The following is an 18,467-nucleotide window of genomic DNA, read 5'->3' on the forward strand; positions in this document are numbered from 1 at the left end:
GCCAACAGCATCCTGGCTTGTGTCCAGAAATAGGGTGGCCAGCAGGACTAGGGAAGTGACCGTCCCCCTGCACTCGGCACTGGAGAGGCCGCACCTCCAATACCGTGGTCAGTTTTGGGCCCCTCACTACAAGAGAGACATTGAGGGGCTGGAGCATGTCCAGAGAAGGGCAACGGAGCTGGGGAAGGGTCTGGAGCACAAGTCTGATGAGGAGCGGCTGAGGGAACTGGGCTTGTTTAGTCTGGAGAAAAGGAGGCTCAGGGCAGACCTTATCGCTCTCTACAACTACCTGAAAGGAGCTTGTAGCAAGGTGGGGGTCGATCTCTTCTCCCAAGTAACAAGTGATAGGACAAGAGTTGCGCCAGGGCAGGTTTGGATTGGATATTAGGGAAGATTTCCTCACTGAAAGCGTTGTCAAGCATTGGAACAGGCTGCACAGGGAAGGGGTTGAGTCACCACCCCTGGAAGTATTTAAAAGACGTGTAGATGTGGTGCTTAGGGACATGGTGTAGTGGTGGGCTTGGCAGCGTTGGGTTTACAGTTGGACTCGGTGTTCTTAAAGGTCTCTTCCAACCTCAACGATTCTATACTTCTATCCACAAACAACAAGTCTAGGACACCTTTCCTAGTTGACTGTGGTGGGTTGACGCTGGCTGGCTGCCAGGTGCCCACCCAGCCGCTCTATCGCTCCCCCTCCTCAACAGGACAGGGGGGAGAAAAATACCACAAAAGGATCATGGGTCAAGATAAGGACAGGGAGATCGCTCACCAACTACCGTCACGGGCAAAACAGACTCAAATCAGGGAAATTAATATAATTCATTGCCAATCAAATCAGAGTAGGGTAACGAGAAATAAAACCAAACCTTAAAACACCTTCCCCCACCCCTCCCTTCTTCCGGGCTCAACTCCATGCCTGATTTCTCTACCTCCTTCCCCCCAGCGCTGCAGGGGGACAGGGAATGGGGGTTGTGGTCAGTTCATCACACGTTGTCTCTGCTGCTCCTTCCTCCTCACGCTCTTCCACTGCTCCAGCGTGGGCTCCCTCCCACGGGAGACAGTTCTCCGCGAACTTCTCCAACGTGGGTCCTTCCATGGGCTGCAGTTCTTCACGAACTGCTCCAGCGTGGGTGCCCCGCGGGGTCACAAGTCCTGCCAGCAAACCTGTTCCAGTGTGGGCTCCTCTCTCCATGGGCCCACAGGTCCTGCCAGGAGCCTGCTCCAGCACAGGCTTCCCACGGGCTCACAGCCTCCTTCGGGCATCCACCTGCTCCGGCATGGGGTACTCCACAGGCTGGAGGTAGATATCTGCTCCACCGTGCACCTCCATGGGCTGCAGGGGGAAAGCCTGCCTCACCATGGTCTTCACCACGGGCTGCAGGGTGGGTATCACTGAGGACTTGTGACAAGAAGTCATCTTCCACACACTCCAGGCATTTCCCAGACCTGCTCGTCCCAGCAGTACAGCATTCCCAGCCGATGCCTGGGACCTTGAAGCCTCCCATAAGGCCAACGGTGACCGATCCACAGATTTCTCCTAATTCTCGTTGGTGCTGTCACCCTGCCTGGGCACCAGGCTGGTCACCTGGCTGGTAGTGGACACCCACTGTGCCATCTGCTTTGTCTTCCATCCCCCTGATCCTCACCCGCAGGCTCTCGACCATGTCATCCCCAACTGTAAGGGCTGTGCAGCCAAACCTCTCCCTTACATCCCTCGCCTGCCCTCCTGAAGAGTCGATGGCCCTCCGTCCCACCACTCCAGTCCTGGGACTCCTGCCACTAACCCGCGACACCTCGACGACTAACACCAACACCAACGATTACTAATCCCCATAAAACATCGCAAAGCGACTGCTTTTCAGCATTCATTGCACCGTATTGATGCCGACGTCCCCGGGCTCGGTCTTGCTGGAATCAGTTATCCATGATGCCGGGAGGGTTTCAAGGAGGTGGCGGAGGGGCACATGCTGGCAGCATCGGCGTTGTCCAGGGCGATCCCTTATCTCCACGGGCAGCTCCAAGCTCCTGAGAAGCAAAGTCCTTCTTTCCAGGTGCCGGCCCGTCCTTAATTTGCTTTATTTCATATCAAAACCTCCAGGAAAATTCCACTACCCCATTGCATCGCAGCGTATGGTGTGAAATAACGCGTATTAACCCAGTTAATACGCTTTTATACTCTAAAGCTGACTGATACACTGGTGAGGCAAGGGGGTTTCCATCTCAAACCCCCCCCAGCGCCCCTCGCTCCCCAAAAATGGGGGAAACCGCCTGAGGGAGCCGGGAGCGGGCATTGCCAGGGGCTGCTCGCCCCGCACGAGCAGGGAAACGGCCCGCAACCATGGCAGCAGCCTCGGCTGCTGGAATTGGGGGTGTCCTGCGCCCGCCGATGTCGGTGCGGGCGCAAAACGACCACGGTTCCGGCCAAACTAGAGCGCCTGGGCAGAAGGATAGGGCAGCACCGCGTCCCGCTCACGCAGAGGGCGTTACAAAGGCGCGTCGCCTGATTGGCTGCCTGCCCCGCCACTCCTCGCTCTCGCGCGCTGATTGGGCAGCGCGGTGGGCGGGCCGCGCGAGGCCTCGAAAGGCGGCGGCCGCGAGCGTTTCCTGTCAGAGCCGCGCGGGGCCGTGAGGGGCTGGGGAGCGTCCGGATCCCGGCGGGGCGGCGGCGGCGGCAGCGGCAGCGCTCGGGGCGGGCCCCGGCGCAGGTAGGGCGCGGGCGGCGGGTGCGTGGGGGTCCGCGGGGAAGGGAGCCTGTCGGGCTGGCGCTGGCCGCGTGGTGGGGCCGGTGCGGGAGCGGCCGGTTGTGGCGTCCCCCTTGCCGCTGTGCCCTGAGCCGTGCCGGGGTTGGGAACGCTGTGAGGCGCCGGCGTGGCGGGAGCTGCTTCGCGCGGGTTCCCCCCGCCCCCCAGCGCCCCTGGGGTGACTGGCGTGATCCCTTGCGGGGCTCAGCCGGTGCTGTCCGTGTCCTGTGCCCGCAGCCGGCAGTTCCCGGGCGCTGGGATGTGCCTGTGCCCGAGCAGCTGCAGCCGCTTGTGGATCGTGTAGGAGAGGAGGGCCCCTGCGGAGGCTTTCCTTCAGCTCGCCGTCGTTCAGCTCGGCGGTGCGGGAGCTGCTGAGGGGCCCCAGCCGTACCCCCGTAGGCGTCGGTGTCTGTGATCACAGACTCATGGAGTGGTTTGGGGTGGAAGGGGCGCTTAAAGCTGATTTAGTCCAGCCCCCCTGCCCCGGGCAGGGACTTCTTCAGCTAGAGCAGGTTCCTCAGAGCCCCGTCCAAGCCGACCTTGAACGTTCCCAGGGATGGGGCATGTCCCATCTCTGTGAGCAGCCTGGGCCCGTGTCTCACCACCCTCAGCGTAAAAATTTCGAATTTCTTCCTTGGACCTGGTCTGAATCTGGCCTTTTCTACCTTAAACCATTGTGCCTTGTCCTATTGCTACGGGCCCTACTAAAAGTTGTGGGTGCCCAGCTACCAGCTGGAGCTCTGCCAGCTGAGCAGGCTCTGGGATGCCCAGGGGCTGCAGGAGAGCAGCCCTGCCCTCCTGTCCCCCTTTAACCCTGTGAGCTCATGCATTTGTAAAACCCAGGCAAGACCAAACCTCGGTATCCTGCGTTCAGATGGGAGCGGGGCGTTTTGCAGTGACTTTGACTCGGTGTCCTTGACATGTCTGGGCCTGTTAAGGATTTGTCTGTTAAGGATATGCTGAGCTTCTAGTCTGGGTGTCTGGGGGCTTCTGGGGTGCCTTGTCCTGCCAGGCGCACCCAGTTCCTGCCTTCCTCTGTGGTTACTGGCACTTCCTTCCTGTGTGTCCGCAGAGGTGGTTAGGGGGATGCTCCCAGGCAGCGAGTGCCTTGTAGCCTGTCTGGGAAGGGTGTGTGCAGGGTGGTGGGGAGGGTGCTGGCTCTGCTGGGGGCTGAGCTCACTGACCTTGCGTTTGTCTCCCCAGGTGCTGGCTGGGTGCTGGGGACAGGCTGCAGCGTTACAGGGGCAGCACAGACAGAGCGGGACTGTGCTGGCGTCGCCTTCCCGAGCGTGGGTGTTGCCGCAGGGCCACAGCTGATCTGCGGAAGCCAAGCGTGGCTGCAGTCTGGTAACGGAATTAAACGTCCCGGTGTGCTGTGTTCTCATCATGTTCTCTGCAGTCTCCCAGCACGACAGTACCAGCTGCTGTGGTAAAACTGGATCGAAGCCTGGCTTAAAAAAGGCTTTGCCAGCTGTTGCGATGCCTTGGGCGCAAGCCCCTGCTTATCACAGGCAAAGTGATTCCATGTCTCTGTTTCCCATGGGACGAGGGGAGGAGAACGGGTTCTGCGATGACGCTGGGAACGTGCAGGAGCCCCTGGGTCCAGGGGTGCCTGGGGATAAAGGCGTAAGGACACGCAGAGTTCTGGGTGAGTGCAGAGCCAGCCCTGTGGCCTGTAGGGAGGGGATAGTGTCCCTGTGGCGGTGTCACCCCAGGAGGACTGGGGCTGGCAAGTGTGAGGCTTCTTCCAGTTGTCTGGAAAGGGCTTGTCTTCTGCTTGGTCCTCATTGGGTGGTCTGTAGCAGCCCCCCACCACATCTCCATCCGTCGGCAGCTCTCCTGCTGCAGGCTGTCCCTTGGGGGGGTCCCTCCTGTGTTCCCCTGGCAGCTCGTGTGCGGGGTGGCAGGGATGCGAGGGCTGTGCCCGCTCTGGGACAGCGCCATCCTCACTGTGAGTGGCTTTTTCCTTCTCCAGGCAAATGCTGTGCACTCCATCCAGCATGGGCCCTGGTGCTGGCTGTGCTCATGGTTCTGGTGTTGGCTTTGGCTGTAGCTCTTGCTGTAGTATCAGGTAAGGGAGGAGCAGCTGCCCTTGCAGATGCGGCCCCTTCCCCTCCAGGCTGGGGCAGATGTGGGTGTGTGAGGCCCAGGCTGGTGGGGGGAGCATGGTGGGGCCAGGCCCTCAGGCTGGCTGTGCCCCTGCCCTGTCCCAGGGGTCCTGGGGAGGAGCAGGGACACCCCCAGCCGTGCTGTGGGGCAGGCTGTTAACCCCCGGGGTGTCTGCTCCCTGTAGGTCCCTGGCAGCAAAGTGAGGATCCTTGTGGGGGGAGCCTGGGACTGTTTCCTTTCCTGCCCCCTGGAGCTGTGTCCCCTGGTCCCTGTGGAGTGGAATCCTCTGACCTTCTCCCCTTCCTTCTCCAGCAGGAAGGTGTGAAGGCAATGCAGGTCTGCCTGTGGCTCAGGTGCTGCCGTGTCCTGACGACTGGGTTGGGTACCGCAATGTCTGCTACTACCTCTCGAGGGAGGAGGGCAGCTGGGAGTGGAGCCGCAAGCAGTGCTCCTTGCGTGGGTCCTCCCTGGCTGTGTTCAAGAGGGACTGGGAAAAGGTGAGTGAGGGGCTGTTGTGGCTGCGTGGGGGTGAAAGGCGGGGGGGGTCTGGGTTGGGTGCAGGTGCTGGGGTTGGTGCTGGGCAGGTGAGAGGTGCCTGTAGGGACAGAGATGCAGCTCTGCCCTGGGGCCTTGGAGGGAGGGAGAGAGGCGTGGGGTGCAGCGGGGAGCCCAGGCTATGTCTGCCCACCCGCGGTGCTCAGCTGGGCCCCGAGCAGAGCTCTGGCAGAGCAGAGCAACACTGCTGGCTGGGCTGGTGAGCTCCTTCAGAAGTCTCTGGAGCTTGTTGGAGCAGCCGTTGGGTGGGAGCTGCTGCCATCCCGTGGCCGGTGGCAGCGGTGCGGAGCTGGGGCTGCCTGCGAGGCCAGCAGGGACCAGCGTGGGGCTGGCAGCAGCTCCTGACTCTTGGCTTCTCTCTTTCCTCCCCAGGAGTTTCTCTTGCGCCTCAAGGGCAACATTGATTACTGGCTTGGGCTGCGGAGACAGGGCGAGCACTTGGAGTGGGTGGACGGCAGCAGCTTCAATGACACGTGAGTCCCATTGCAAGCCGGCGCCGTGGGGTGACGGTCCTGCAGTGGGATGGGCAGGGGCCTGGTGGGCCATGTCTTGCTGGGACTGTCCCTTGCAGGCAGCCCTTGTCTCCTGGTGCTTGAGGGGACAACCGCTAACCCGATGGTACCAGCGGTGTCTTTCCTTCTTGTTGCAGGATGCAGGTGCAGGGCCAAGAACCTTGTCTGTTCCTTAATGACCGTGACCTCAGGAGTTCAAGCTGCTCACAGAACCGGCCATATCTCTGCAGCAAGCCCCAAGCTCTGATGGGAACCAAGGGTTTGGTAGCGGGGGGGGAGCGGGGTTGGCATTAGCCAACTGGCCAAAGCTGAGCCCATCAGTGATGGTGGTAGCGCCTCTGGGATCACGTATTTAAGAAGGGGAGGAAAAAAAACTGCTGTGCAACAGCGGCTGGGAGAGAGACACCAGGAGAGAGGCAACTCTGCAGACAGCAAGGTCAGTGGAGAAGGAGGCGAGGAGGTGCTCCAGGTGCCGGAGCAGAGATTCCCCTGCAGCCCGTGGTGAAGACCACGGTGACACAGGCTGTCCCCTGGCAGCCCATGGAGAGCCATGGTGGAGCAGACACCCACCTGCAGCCCCTGGAGGACCCCCTGCCAGAGGAGGTGGTTGCACCCTGAAGGACCCATGGTGGAGAATTTTGCAGAGGACCCCATGCTGGAGCAGAGGAAGAGTGTGAGGAGGAGGAGGAGCAGAGACAACATGTGATGGACTGACTGCAACCCCCATTCCCCTCCCCCTGTGCTGCTGGGGGGGAGGAGGTAGAGAAATTGGGTGTGAAAGTGAGCCCAGGCAGAAGGGAGGGGTGGGGGCAAGGGCTTTTAAGGTTTGGTTTTATTTCTTGTTACCCTGCTGTGATTTGATTGGCAATAAAGTATATTAATTTCCCGGAGTGGAGTCTTTTTGGCCAGTGGAGGTAGGTAGAGTGATGATAGAGCAGCTGGCTGGGCACCTGGTGGCCAGCAAAGTTCAACCCACCCCAGCCACCCAGAAGGGTGCTGAGATGGTGTCCTCCTCGGCGGCCACGCAGACGGGTGCTGGGGAGATGGTCTTGTGCTCTGAGGCCACAGAGATGTGCACGGAGAAGAAGGTCTCCTGTTCTGGTGCAACACCGGTGGTCACTGAGCTCTCTGGACTGGCACCACACAAAGGGGCACTGAGAAGCTCTCCTGCTCTGGGGCCATGCCGATGGGTGCTGAGAAGAAGGTCTTGTGCTCTGAGGCCATGCACATGGACACTGAGAAGGTCTCCTGCTCTGGTGCCAAGGAGATGTGCACGGAGAAGAAGGTCTTGTGCTCTGAGGCTATGCACATGGACACTGAGAAGGTCTCCTGCTCTGGTGCCAAGGAGATGTGCACGGAGAAGAAGGTCTTGTGCTCTGAGGCTATGCACATGGACACTGAGAAGGTCTCCTGCTCTGGTGCCAAGGAGATGGACACTGAGAAGGTCTCCTGCTCTGGTGCCAAGGAGATGTGCACTGAGAAGAAGGTCTTGTGCTCTGAGGCCATGCACATGGACACTGAGAAGGTCTCCTACTCTGGTGTCAAGGAGATGTGCACGGAGAAGAAGGTCTGGTGCTCTGAGGCCATGCAGATGGGCCCTTAGAAAGTCTCCTCCTCTGGTGCAACACAGTCACTGAGGTCTCTTGCACTGGCACCATGCAAATGGGCGCTGAGAAGCTCTCTTGCTCTGAGGCCATGCAGCTGAGTGCTGGGAAAGGAGAAGAGACTAGCTGGCAGGGGCCTACAGTGCTCATCTCATCCAACTGCCTGACTGCTTCAGGGCTGCCCACAAGTGTATTAAGGGCCTTGTCCAAATGCCTCTCAAACCCTGCCAGGCTGGGGGCATCAACTGCCTCTCCAGGAAGCCTCTTGGTAAAGAAATGCTTCCTCATGTCCAGTCTGAGCCTCCCCTGGTGCAGCTTTGAACCATTCCCAGGCGTCCTGTCCCTGGATCCCAGGGAGAAGAGATCAGCACCTCCCTGTCTGCATCTCCTCCTCTCCAAACTAGACAAGCCCAAAGTCCTCAGCTGCTCCTCAGAGGACATGCCTTCCAGCCGTGGCACCAGCTTGGTTGCCCTCCTCTGGAGGAGTTCAAGGCCCTTTGGGTCCTTTTCAAATGGTGGGGCCTGGCACTGCACAAAGTGCTGCAGGAGCAGCTGCACTGATGCTGAATACAGTGGGACAATGCCCTCTCTTGACCAGCTGATGATGCTGTGTTTGATGCACCCGGACCAGGGATGGGGACACCCCAGGATGCAGTTTGCCCTCCTGGCTGCCAGGACACACTGCTGACTCCTGTTGAGCCTGCTGCTGACCAGCACGCCCGTAAACTCAACCATTTCATGATCCCTGTGGCCAAGACAGCCACCGACCCTGACATCTCCAACAAGGCCTTCTCCATTCACACAGAACAAGTCTCGAGGGACATCTCTCCTGGTTGGGTCGCTGAGTGCTTGTGACAAGAAGTCCTCTTCCACACACTCCAGGCATTTCCCAGACCTGCTTGCCCCAGCAGTACGGCATTCCCAGCTGATGCCTGGGACATGGAAGTCTCCCGTAAGGCCAAGGGCGACTGATCCAGAGGTCTCTCCTAATTGCCCATGGAATCACTCATCGGTGCTGTCACCCTGGCTGGGTGATGGGCAGTGGACACCCACTGCGCCATCTGCTTTGCCTTCCATCTCCCTAATGCTGCTGAGTGGTGCAGTTGACACGCCAGAAGGAGGGGTGTTCCTTCCAATCCAAAGCATTCTACGATTCTGTGATAAGCCTCACCCAGAGGCTCTCGACCACGTCATCCCCAGCTATAAGGGCTGTGTGGCCAAACCTCTCTCTTCTATGCAGGGCAACTCCTCCACCTCACCTGCCCTGCCTACCCCTCCTGAAGAGCTGATGGCCCTCCATCCCAGCACTCCAGCAGGTCTCCTGCTCTGAGACCTTGCAAAGGGGCACTGAGAAGGTGGTCGCCTGCTCTGAGGCCACGCAGACAGGCGTTGAGAAGGTCTCCGACTCTGCGGCCACGCAGACGGGTGCTGAGAAGGTACGTCTGCTATTGTTGTCTCGCAAACGGAGTTTGTTACCCAGTGTGCAACACCCAATACGCACATGGAGCCAAGATACCGATTTATTTCTGGTTTTGCGCAAGACCGGATGCTAGGTGGTAGCTCCACAAAATGACAGAGGCAGAGGTAGGAGCCAGGGTAGCGACCCTGGGTCTGTCCCCGTTGCAAGTCATGTTAGGATCGAACCAGTGTGCATACTGTAGGGAAGACGGACATAGGAAAAATGAATGCCCGAAGAGAAAACTGATTACCCGAGGCTGGGGAATCTACATGGGAGGCTGATCTAATTATGTTGGGCACCTCAGATTCGGATTGACGGGGACCGGGGAGAACACTGAAGTTTCGCCAGCCGACCCCTGGTTCCAGTTCAGCTGGGGAATGAAATTCTAGATTTTCTGACAGACACGTGAAGCACAATTCATGGAGACTACCCTTTAAAGTCCAAATCTCCCAGCAGGTGAATCGGAGTTTCAGAGTGTTCCTGAAATAATAAAACTCAATAGCAACGGAGTTACTATGAAGCAGGCATCCTTTATTACAGCGCTGGGCAGCGCTGGGGATCGCTCCACCATAAGTGCTCCGACAAACAAGCAAAACTGCAGAGATTATGTATTGCAAAATCATACATATTCCTAAGATTAATTTATAGAAACATGAGATTTCTTGCAACTCATTAATATATGTACGTGTCTCTGACGCATGCGTACTTAAGTCCTTAGGTGGTCGTTAGGGATCCTCTGGTGGTCGTTGGAGGAAGTCGGTAGTCTTCATCGCTCTGGCTGCTGACTGAACTTTGTCTTTACGCATGCTCAGTCCATCTTTGTCTTGCTCATACCTTCCTTGCGTACCCAAAACCAGTTGGTTCTTGCGTAGCTTCTCCTTATCGGCCCTTTCCAGGGACACAGGGCCTGAAGAATTCCTTTTTCTCTGTCTACATTGCAACTATCTCAGCTAACCAAGGATTTAACACAGGCAAAGCATTCTTACTGTAATGATTATAGTTAGGAGGGGGAAAGACCATACGTAGGTTTCCTTCAAATAAAGAATGCTCGTTAGCAATTCTACTCTCTAAGCTTCCTTACTTAAGGCCGACAATACTGACAGGCTAGGCTAAATTATCTGCAAAAGGAAAACTAAAAGGAAACATACCTTAGAGTGGAGCAGCCAAGATATTTACAACATTTCTTTTTGTCTTTGGGGATTTTAACTCTTTGCACACGGGGGCCACCCATTCTGTAGTGACTAGCTGTAAGGGACCTTTAAGTAATATTTAGATGCCGATTGTAGGGGTCACGGGAAAGCGAGCTTCGAAACCATTTCTGAAACCCGTGGAATGTAAGATTGGAGGTAAAGTGGTATCTCATGAGTTTCCCTATATGCCAGAGTGCCCCGTTCCCCTTCTAGGACGAGATTTACTTGGCAAATTAAGAGCACAAATAACCTTTTCTGATAGATCAATACAGTTTCGTCTACCAAAGGAAACTGCCTGGAAAGCACAATTTTGTTTATTGACTGCAAAGCAACAGGAGAATGTCAACATCCCAGAGGAAATCCTGGACGTTGTCATACCTACAGTATGGGCAACCAAGAGACCGGGAAGAGCAAAAAATGCTGTACCGGTAAAACTTGAATTGAAACCCGGAGCACAACCGGTAAGAAAAAGACAATATCCTATTAAGTTGGAAGCTAGAATAGGTTTGGAACCATTGATAAATGACTTTATTCAGTGTGGACTATTAAGAGAATGCCAGTGTGAATATAATACTCCAATTTTGCCGGTCAGGAAGCCCCAAAGACAGGAGTATCGGTTGGTAGAGGATTTAAGAGAAATTAACTGGATTACAGCTGATGGGCATCTGGTAGTTCCAAATCCATACACTCTGCTATCATCAATACCTGAGAAGAATGTTTATTTTACAGTACTGGATTTGAAGGATGCTTTCTTTTGTATACCTCTGGAAGAAGAAAGTCAGGAATTGTTTGCGTTCGAATGGGAAAGTCCAGCCACCGAAAGAAAAGTCCAACTCTGCTGGACCGTGCTACCCCAGGGATGTAAGAAGAGCCCTACCTTGTTCGGTAACGTACTAGCTAAAGAACTGGAAGACTGGCAAGGTGAGCATCCTTCTGTTACTTTACTACAGTACGTAGATGATATACTCATAGGGACCGCCTCGGAACAAGAATGCAAAAGAGCCACCATCAATCTATTAAACTTCTGGGGACTTGCTGGATACAGAGTATCACAAAAGAAAGCTCAGATTGGGCAAAGCCACTGTGGAATACCCAGGTTTTGAAGTTTCACAGGGCAAAAGACCTGTTAATACATCGGCACAAAAGGCTGAGATGGTTGCAGGAAACAGAGCGCTGGAATTGTCTGAAAATATGAGAGTAAACACATATTCGGACTCAAAATACGCCTTTGGAGTGGTACATGCCCATGGAGCCATACGGAAAGAAAGAGGACTGTTACCTTCCCAAGGAACTCCAATTCAACATGGAAAGGCAATTGTAGAGGTATTACAGGCCGTTCTCAAGCCAAGGAAGGCGTCTGTAATACACTGTAAAGCCCATTAGAAAGGACAAACAGACATCATTAGTGGAAATCGAAAAGCTGACGAGACAGCACAAAGGGCAGCTTTGACAGATTCTAAGGTGGGGGCTTTAATTCCGACTGGAAGAATTTTACTGGAGCCCCCAACATATTCAGAAAAGGACAATCAATTAGCTGTGCCAAAACCCAGGACGGATGGTGGACAACTGATGCTGGACAAATAATAGTCACTGCCCCACTACTGAGGGAATTAATAAAGAGGACTCATCAAGAAACCCATATGGGAGCAGATGCAGTAAAAGCAGACATCAGACGATATGCCATAGGACCTTTTCGGGATGGCCAGAAGCTTTCCCATGCCGAACCAACAAAGCTAGAGAGGTAGTCAGAGTACTGTTGAAAGAAATAATCCCTAGATTCGGCATCCCTGAAGGAATGGCCTCACATAATGGGCCCCGTTTTATTGCTAAAATTGTACAGGAGGTGGCTAAGTTTTTACAGTTTGATTGGAATTTCCAGACCGCTTGGAGACCGCAGTCCAGCGGGAAAGTAGAGCGGATGAATCAAACTTTAAAGAGACAAATTTCAAAATTATGCCAGGAAAGCCAAATGAAATGGATAGAAGGTCTACCTATAGCATTGCTAAGAATCAGGATTACCCCTAGAGTTAGGGAAGGGCTTAGTCCTTTTGAAATTCTGTATGGTAAACTGTATCCTGCGAATAAATTAACAGGCAGGAGTGATCAAACGCATGTCAGTGGAGACCAAATACTGACTGAATACCTGATGTCGTTGGGGCGTACTTTGTCTTCCCTTCACGGGTACCTGAATGAGAGAACACCCGTTCCACTAGACACTCCGGTACATTCCTTTCAACAGGGAGACCAAGTCTACGTCCGAACCTGGAAAGATGAACCTTTCAAAGAACATTGGAAGGGACCATATTTGGTATTGCTAATTACTCCCACAGCTATCAAAGTAAAAGGAATAGATTCTTGGATTCCCTACACACGGGTGAAAACCTCCCCTCCGGAAGAGCGGACATCGAGAGAAACAGCACCGTTGAAATTGAAGCTGACTCGGAATTAAATGAACTGCACTTGGACTGAGATAGAATCCATAGCCCATATAGGTTGTGTTCCAAGGGAATTATTGCTGTATTTTCTTATAATATTGGGAACAATAATATTAGTAACCTATCTTTGTATGTCTAGGTGTGTTACTACAATGCACCTGCAAGTGCTGCATGTCCCCCACAGCTGGGGACGTGGTGGGAACGTGTGGGGATGTCGCGGGTTCAGCCAGCAGGCAGCTAACCCCCACAGTGTTTGGTGACTCGCCCCAACTAGCGGGACGGGGGAGAGAATCGGGGAAAAGCGCAAAATTCATGGCTTGAGGTAAAGACAGTTTAACAGGACAGAAAAGGAAGGGAAAAGTATAATAATAATAATAATGCTAAAAGAATATACAAAAGCAGTGATGCACAATGAAACCCAAACCACAGCAGGATGCCAGCTATGAGGAAGAAAATTAACTCCATCCCAGCCGAAACCAGGACAACCCGCCACGGGAGGTGCTGGGCAGGAGCACTGCCAGGCACGAGAGCTGCCAGGCGGGAGCGCTGCCAGGCACGAGGGACGCCGGGCACAAGCGAGGCTGGGCACAAGGGACACTGGGCATGAGGGCTCCCAGCCACCCTGTCCGCCATCCCGAGGGGGTCCTGGCTGCCCTGTCCCAGCCCCACGGTGCTTGGGATCCTGTGTCCCAGAGCCAGGGGGGGCTTCTGGCCTGGTGGGAACGTGTGGGGGAACCTGGTGGGAACGTGTGGGGATGTCACACGGCAAAAAAGGACGGTGGCTGCAATATCACACCGAGGAGGCTGGCAGATTAATTATATCACACCGAGGCAAGCACTGCCTGCTTCCCATGGCAGCAGTGACAACCAGAGGGCGAGACCCTGCAGCCACGCCAGGCGGCTCTCCCCAGCTCCCACAACCCAGTCAGCTCCTCTCCAAAGCAATTCTGCTTTATTTTGTACAAGTGTCCATCCCAATAGGAGCAGCCCCCTCCTCCTGCCCAGCTGCCGGGGCAGGAGCTGGCCATCACTCCCCGTAGCCCATCCCTGGGTTCTCTGGCTGCCCCGTGCCTGGAGAGCGCTGCAGCAGGCGGCTGTAGGGCCCACGGCAGCTCCGCAGCTCAGCGGGCGTCCCCATTTCGACCACGGTGCCACGTTCCAGCACCACGACACGGTCAGCCGCCTCCAGCATCCGTGGGCAGTGGGTAATGAGCAGCACCGTCCGGGCCCCGCCACTCCGCACCCACTGCTGCAGCTGCAGGAGATGCCAGCACCCATCAGCACCTGCCGTGGAGGCGGGACCCCCCCACCCCAGCGTCTCCCTCCGCTCACCGCCACCTCACCCTCCCCGTCCAGCGCACTGGTGGCTTCATCAAGGATGAGGATGGTGGGTCGCCGCACCAGGGCCCGGGCAATGGCAATGCGCTGCTTCTCCCCTGCTGAAAGTTGCCCCCCTTTCTCCCCGACATCTGCAGGACGAAAGGCCAGGGGGATGAGCGGGACCTAGGTGCCTAGGTGTCCCCCCCCACTCCCCCAGCACTCACCGGTGTCGAAGCCCTGGTCCAGTGCTGAGATGAAGCCCAGGGCGCCAGCAGCGGCGGCGGCTGCCCTCACTTCTTTCTCCCCGCAGTCCTTCAGCCCGAAGATGATGTTGTCTCGGATGGTACCAGAGAAAAGCACGGGCTCCTGCCCCACCAACGCCACCTGTCCCCAGGCACAGGCTGAGACTGGGCACCACTTGGTGCAGTTGTGCCGCCCGCCTGCCTGCCCACCGCTGCCCTCACCTGGCGGTGCAGGTAGTGGTGTTCATAGTCCCGCAGCGGCACCCCATCCAGCAGCACCTCCCCAGCCCCAGGCTCGTAGAATCGCACCAGCAGCCCCGCGCAGGTGCTTTTCCCGCTGCCATTGAGTCCTGCCAGCGCCGTCACCTCGCCAGGGTGCAGCTCAAAGGAGACATCCTGGGTCGGGGGGGCAGGGGTGGGATGCAGCGGTGGTGGTGGGTGCTCAGGGACACCCCTGTCCCCTCCTTGGCCACCCCTGCGCTGCCACCCCCTCCCGGCTCTACCTGCAGGACGAGGTGCTCAGCACACATGGGGTAGGCAAAGGAGACGTGCTTGAAGGCGACGTGGCCCTGCAGCGTGGCAGGCGCCCACGTGCCCCCGGTGTCCCCAGTGGGTTCCCGGTCCAGGTACTCAAAGACCTTGCGGCCGGCTGCCGCTTTGCTCAGGAAGTCACCATGGCCAAAGACCAGCGTCTGCACAGGACAGAGCTGCTGGCACCGGGGATGGGGACAGACAGACACAGGGTGGGGGGACACACATTGCGTGGTCTTACCTGCACATGGCGGCCAACTTTAGCCTGGTAGAGGAGGAAGGTGACAAGGCTGCCAGTGGTGATGGTCCCCTCGCGGAGCTGCCAGTGCCCATGCCAGAGCACCAGCACCTGCACGGCCAGCTGCAGCGCCTGCAGGGACAGGGGTCAGCGGGTGGGGCTGGGGACGGGTGTGCCCAGATGCCAGGGTCCCTCCTGCACCCGCCTCACCTGCTGGACAAGGGTGAAGAGTGCCCTCTCCACATTTATCTGGTCCTTCAACTCCAGCGTCTTGGCCAGTGCCCGGCTGTGGCGGCGCTCCTCTTCCCTCTCACCGGCAAAGGTCCGCACCGTCTCAATGGAGGAGATGGCCTCCTGCACCACCGCCGCTGTGTTGGCCGTGGCATCCAGCTTGGCTTGCTGCAGCACCTGGGTGGGGGCAGCCATATTCAGCGCCCGCGGGGCAGCAACGGGTCATCCCCACCAGCCTGGCTGTGCCAGCCCATCTCTGCCATCCCATCCGAACCAGCACCAAACCTCTGCCCCCCACCCCACGGTCCCCACACCACTGTCCCCATCCCCACCAACCCCATCCCACCATCCCCACTATCCCATCCCCATCCCACCATCCCATCCCCACTGTCCCCTCCAGTCCCCACTGCCCCCATCCCGTCCCCACTGTCCCATCCTGTGTCTCCATCCCACCCCCTCGTCCCCATCCAACCATCCCATCCCCACCATCCCATCCTGTCTTCCTGTCCATGTCCCACCATCTTGCCCCCCCACTCCCATTATCCCATCCCCACCATCCCCGTCCTGCCACCCCATCCCCACCGTCCCATCCTGCCACCACCATTCTCATCCCCACCATCCCATTCCTCTGGTCCCCATCCCCTCCTCACCGTCTCTATCCTGTCCCCACCATCCCATTCCCACCATCCCATTCCCCTGGTCCCCATCCAGCCATCCCATCCCCACCAACCCATCCCATCCCATCTCCCTGTCTTCATCCCACCATCCCATCCCATCCTGTCCCCATCCCATCCTGTTCCAACCATCCCACCCCACCAGTCCCCATTCCACCATCCCATCCCCACCATCCCATCTCGTCCCCACTGTCCCATCCCATCTCTCTGTCCTCATCCCACCATCCTGTTCCCACTGTCCCATCCTGTCCCCACCGTCCTGTCCTATTCCCACCATTGCATCTCCCTGGTCCTCATCCTGCTATCCCGTCCCCACCATCCCATTCCCACCATCTCATCTCCCTAGTCTTCATCCCACCATCCCATGCCATCTCCCTGATGCCCTTTCCACCATCCCATTCTCCTAGTCTCCATCTTGTCCCATCCTGTCCCCACCGTCACCTGGTACCGGGCATCGTAGACCTTGCGCGTGGTGATGGTGAGGGGCACCTCCAGCAGCGCCAACAGCGTCAGGTGGGGCGAGAGCCCCACCATGAAGCCACCCAACCCCAACACCATCACCAAGCTCCGCAACGCCATGTTGACGCTGCTTGGCACCGCCTTACACAGCAAGGGCACGTCGTTGGCCAACCGGGCGGACAGTTCGGCTGTGGGGACGGTGAGGGGTCAATGGTGGGGTTGGGGAAGTCGGGGGGGGTGATGGGAACTCCCCTACCTGCTGGTGTCCCCTGGAAGAAGGCCAGATCCTGGCGCACCAGGTGGGAGAAGAGCCGGTGGCAGGTGCTCAATTTGAGCCTGGCTTGCGCCAAGGTGAAGAGACCCCCGCGGCAGCCGGCAAACAGTGAGCTGGGGGGGGGGACAGACACAGGGATCCCCCATCAGCCCGGCCATGGGGGACAGATGGATGGACGAGGGGGACACAGGGACCCCCACCTGCCCAAATCAGTGGCGAGGACCAGGCCGATGGTGAAGGTGGTGGGTCCGTCCCCCTGCCGGATGGCATCCAGGGCTTTGCCAGTGCAATACGGCCCCGCAGTCTCACCTGGACAGGCACCGGGAGCGGGGAGGGGGGGGGTTCAGTGTGAGGGACGGTGGCAATGCCAGGACCCCCACCCCCACCCCTGCCATCACTCACCCAGCACAGCCAACGCCAGGAAGAGGAAGGCAGCGCCGAGGACGGGCCACTCGGCCCACACCAGTCCCAGAAGCCGCCCCACACCCACCGGTGACTTGGTGTCCATGGCTGCGCCGGGTGCCGGCACTGCCCAAGCCAGCAGCACTACGGTGGTTGCGCCATGGGTCAAGGCCAACCAAGCCGGTGCAGCCGTGGCCAGCAGCGCCGGTGCGGCACCATACGGCACCAGGAAGCTCCGGAGCGTGAGGAAGGTGGGGGGGGTGAGGCTGAGCACGATGGCAGCTCCCTGGGGACCCCCTGGCGCCAGCAGCCGCCCGGCCGTGATAAATGCCAGCAGCCGCAGTCCAGCCTCCAGCCAGGCGGCTGCCAGGCCCAACCACGCCAGCGCCGGGGCCAGCGCCGGGACCAGCCGGGCCAGTGCCGCCAGCACCACCAGGTCAACCAGGAGCAGGAGGCAGGCCAGACGGACAATGGGGAGCAGCGCCATGGCTGAGGGTGCTGACCAGTGCTCCCAGTGCTGCTCCCCCCAGCTGCGTTCAGCACCCTAGGGAATTCACCAGTCAATACCAGTGTTCCCAGTCCAGCCCCCCAGTCCCATCCTGGATCCCCAAAACCCTGCCCAGCACCCTACAGAACTCACCAGTGCTCCCAGTCCAGCCCCCTCAGCTCCCCTGGACCCCACCCAGCACCCTAGGGAACTCACCAGTCAACACCAGTGCTCCCAGTACAGCCCCCCAGTCCCAGCCTGGATCCCCAAGACTCTGCCCAGCACCCTGGAACTCACCCAGTCAATACCAGTGCTCCCAGTCCAGCCCCCTCAGCTCCCCTGGACCGCACCCAGCACCCTAGAGCATGCACCAGTGCTCCCAGTACAGCCCCCCAGTCCCAGCCTAGATGCCCAAGACCCTGCCCAGCACCCTGGGGCTCACCCAGTCAATACCAGTCCAGCCCCCTCAGCTCCCCTGGACCGCACCCAGCACCCTAGGGAACTCACCAGTCAACACCAGTGCTCCCCGTACAGCCCCCCAGTAGCCCCAGTCCCACCCGGTGCTTCCCAGCACGATCCCGCCGCGCCGCCTTTTGGTTTCACTTTCACTGCCCCGCCCCCTCCGCCCGTCGCCCCGCCCATGGCCCCGCCCATCGCCAGCCTCATCTACCCTCTCCCTGCCCGCCCCGCCCCTCTCCCCGCCCTCTGCCCCGCCCCTCTCGCCCTCTGCCTCCGCCCGACCCCTTCCCGCGCCAAACTGCTCCAGCTCGATCTGCCCGGCAACTGATGACGCCGCCGCCTCGGGGCCAATCAGCGCCGCCCGCCCGGCTCTTGCCCCTCCCTGCTCCCCCAACCCCCAGGGACCCTCCCGAGCAGGAACACGGGGAATGGGGACCCCCGGGGGCCCCCGACCGTTCCCGGTGCCCAGTGCCCACCCACACACACACCCCCCCCCGCTCCTGCCACGCCCGGTACCCGCTGCCCCTCCCCGCCCCGGCCGGTTC

The 18,467-nt window shown here is 58.4% G+C and overlaps 2 protein-coding genes across 6 annotated transcripts; one reads left to right on the top strand and one right to left on the bottom strand.

Annotated features, from left to right (window-relative positions):
• Nucleotides 1-2,578: 2,578 nt before the first annotated feature.
• LOC140644805 (C-type lectin domain family 2 member B-like) lies at nt 2,579-6,800 on the top strand. Of its 2 annotated transcripts, none has more exons than XM_072847874.1 (6): nt 2,579-2,705; nt 3,945-4,389; nt 4,717-4,812; nt 5,163-5,347; nt 5,778-5,878; nt 6,055-6,800. In XM_072847874.1, exons 2-6 carry the CDS (start codon nt 4,128-4,130, stop codon nt 6,209-6,211), a joined length of 801 nt encoding a protein of 266 aa, XP_072703975.1. In that variant the 5' UTR covers nt 2,579-2,705; nt 3,945-4,127; the 3' UTR covers nt 6,212-6,800. The 2 variants fall into 2 exon arrangements, with proteins under 2 accessions (XP_072703975.1, XP_072703976.1); XM_072847875.1 differs by having other exon boundaries at nt 3,945-4,088.
• A 2,696-nt stretch (nt 6,801-9,496) lies between these two features.
• Nucleotides 9,497-18,047, bottom strand: TAP2 (transporter 2, ATP binding cassette subfamily B member). 4 transcript variants are annotated; one of them, XM_072847867.1, is made up of 12 exons: nt 17,971-18,047; nt 16,977-17,520; nt 16,775-16,883; nt 16,557-16,687; nt 16,283-16,488; nt 15,147-15,344; nt 14,940-15,068; nt 14,671-14,859; nt 14,390-14,563; nt 14,150-14,309; nt 13,938-14,074; nt 9,497-13,860 (listed from the first exon to the last, which is right to left on the bottom strand). In XM_072847867.1, the coding sequence occupies exons 2-12, from the start codon at nt 17,461-17,463 to the stop codon at nt 13,633-13,635; spliced, it is 2,148 nt and encodes a 715-aa protein (XP_072703968.1). In that variant the 5' UTR covers nt 17,464-17,520; nt 17,971-18,047; the 3' UTR covers nt 9,497-13,632. The 4 variants fall into 4 exon arrangements, with proteins under 4 accessions (XP_072703968.1, XP_072703969.1, XP_072703971.1 ...); XM_072847868.1 differs by lacking the exon at nt 17,971-18,047 and adding an exon at nt 17,680-17,698; XM_072847869.1 differs by having other exon boundaries at nt 13,634-13,860; nt 13,949-14,074.
• Nucleotides 18,048-18,467: the final 420 nt, after the last annotated feature.

This window comes from Ciconia boyciana, chromosome 29 (assembly GCF_034638445.1).
Source record: "Ciconia boyciana chromosome 29, ASM3463844v1, whole genome shotgun sequence".
In the NCBI taxonomy this organism is placed as follows: domain Eukaryota; kingdom Metazoa; phylum Chordata; class Aves; order Ciconiiformes; family Ciconiidae; genus Ciconia; species Ciconia boyciana.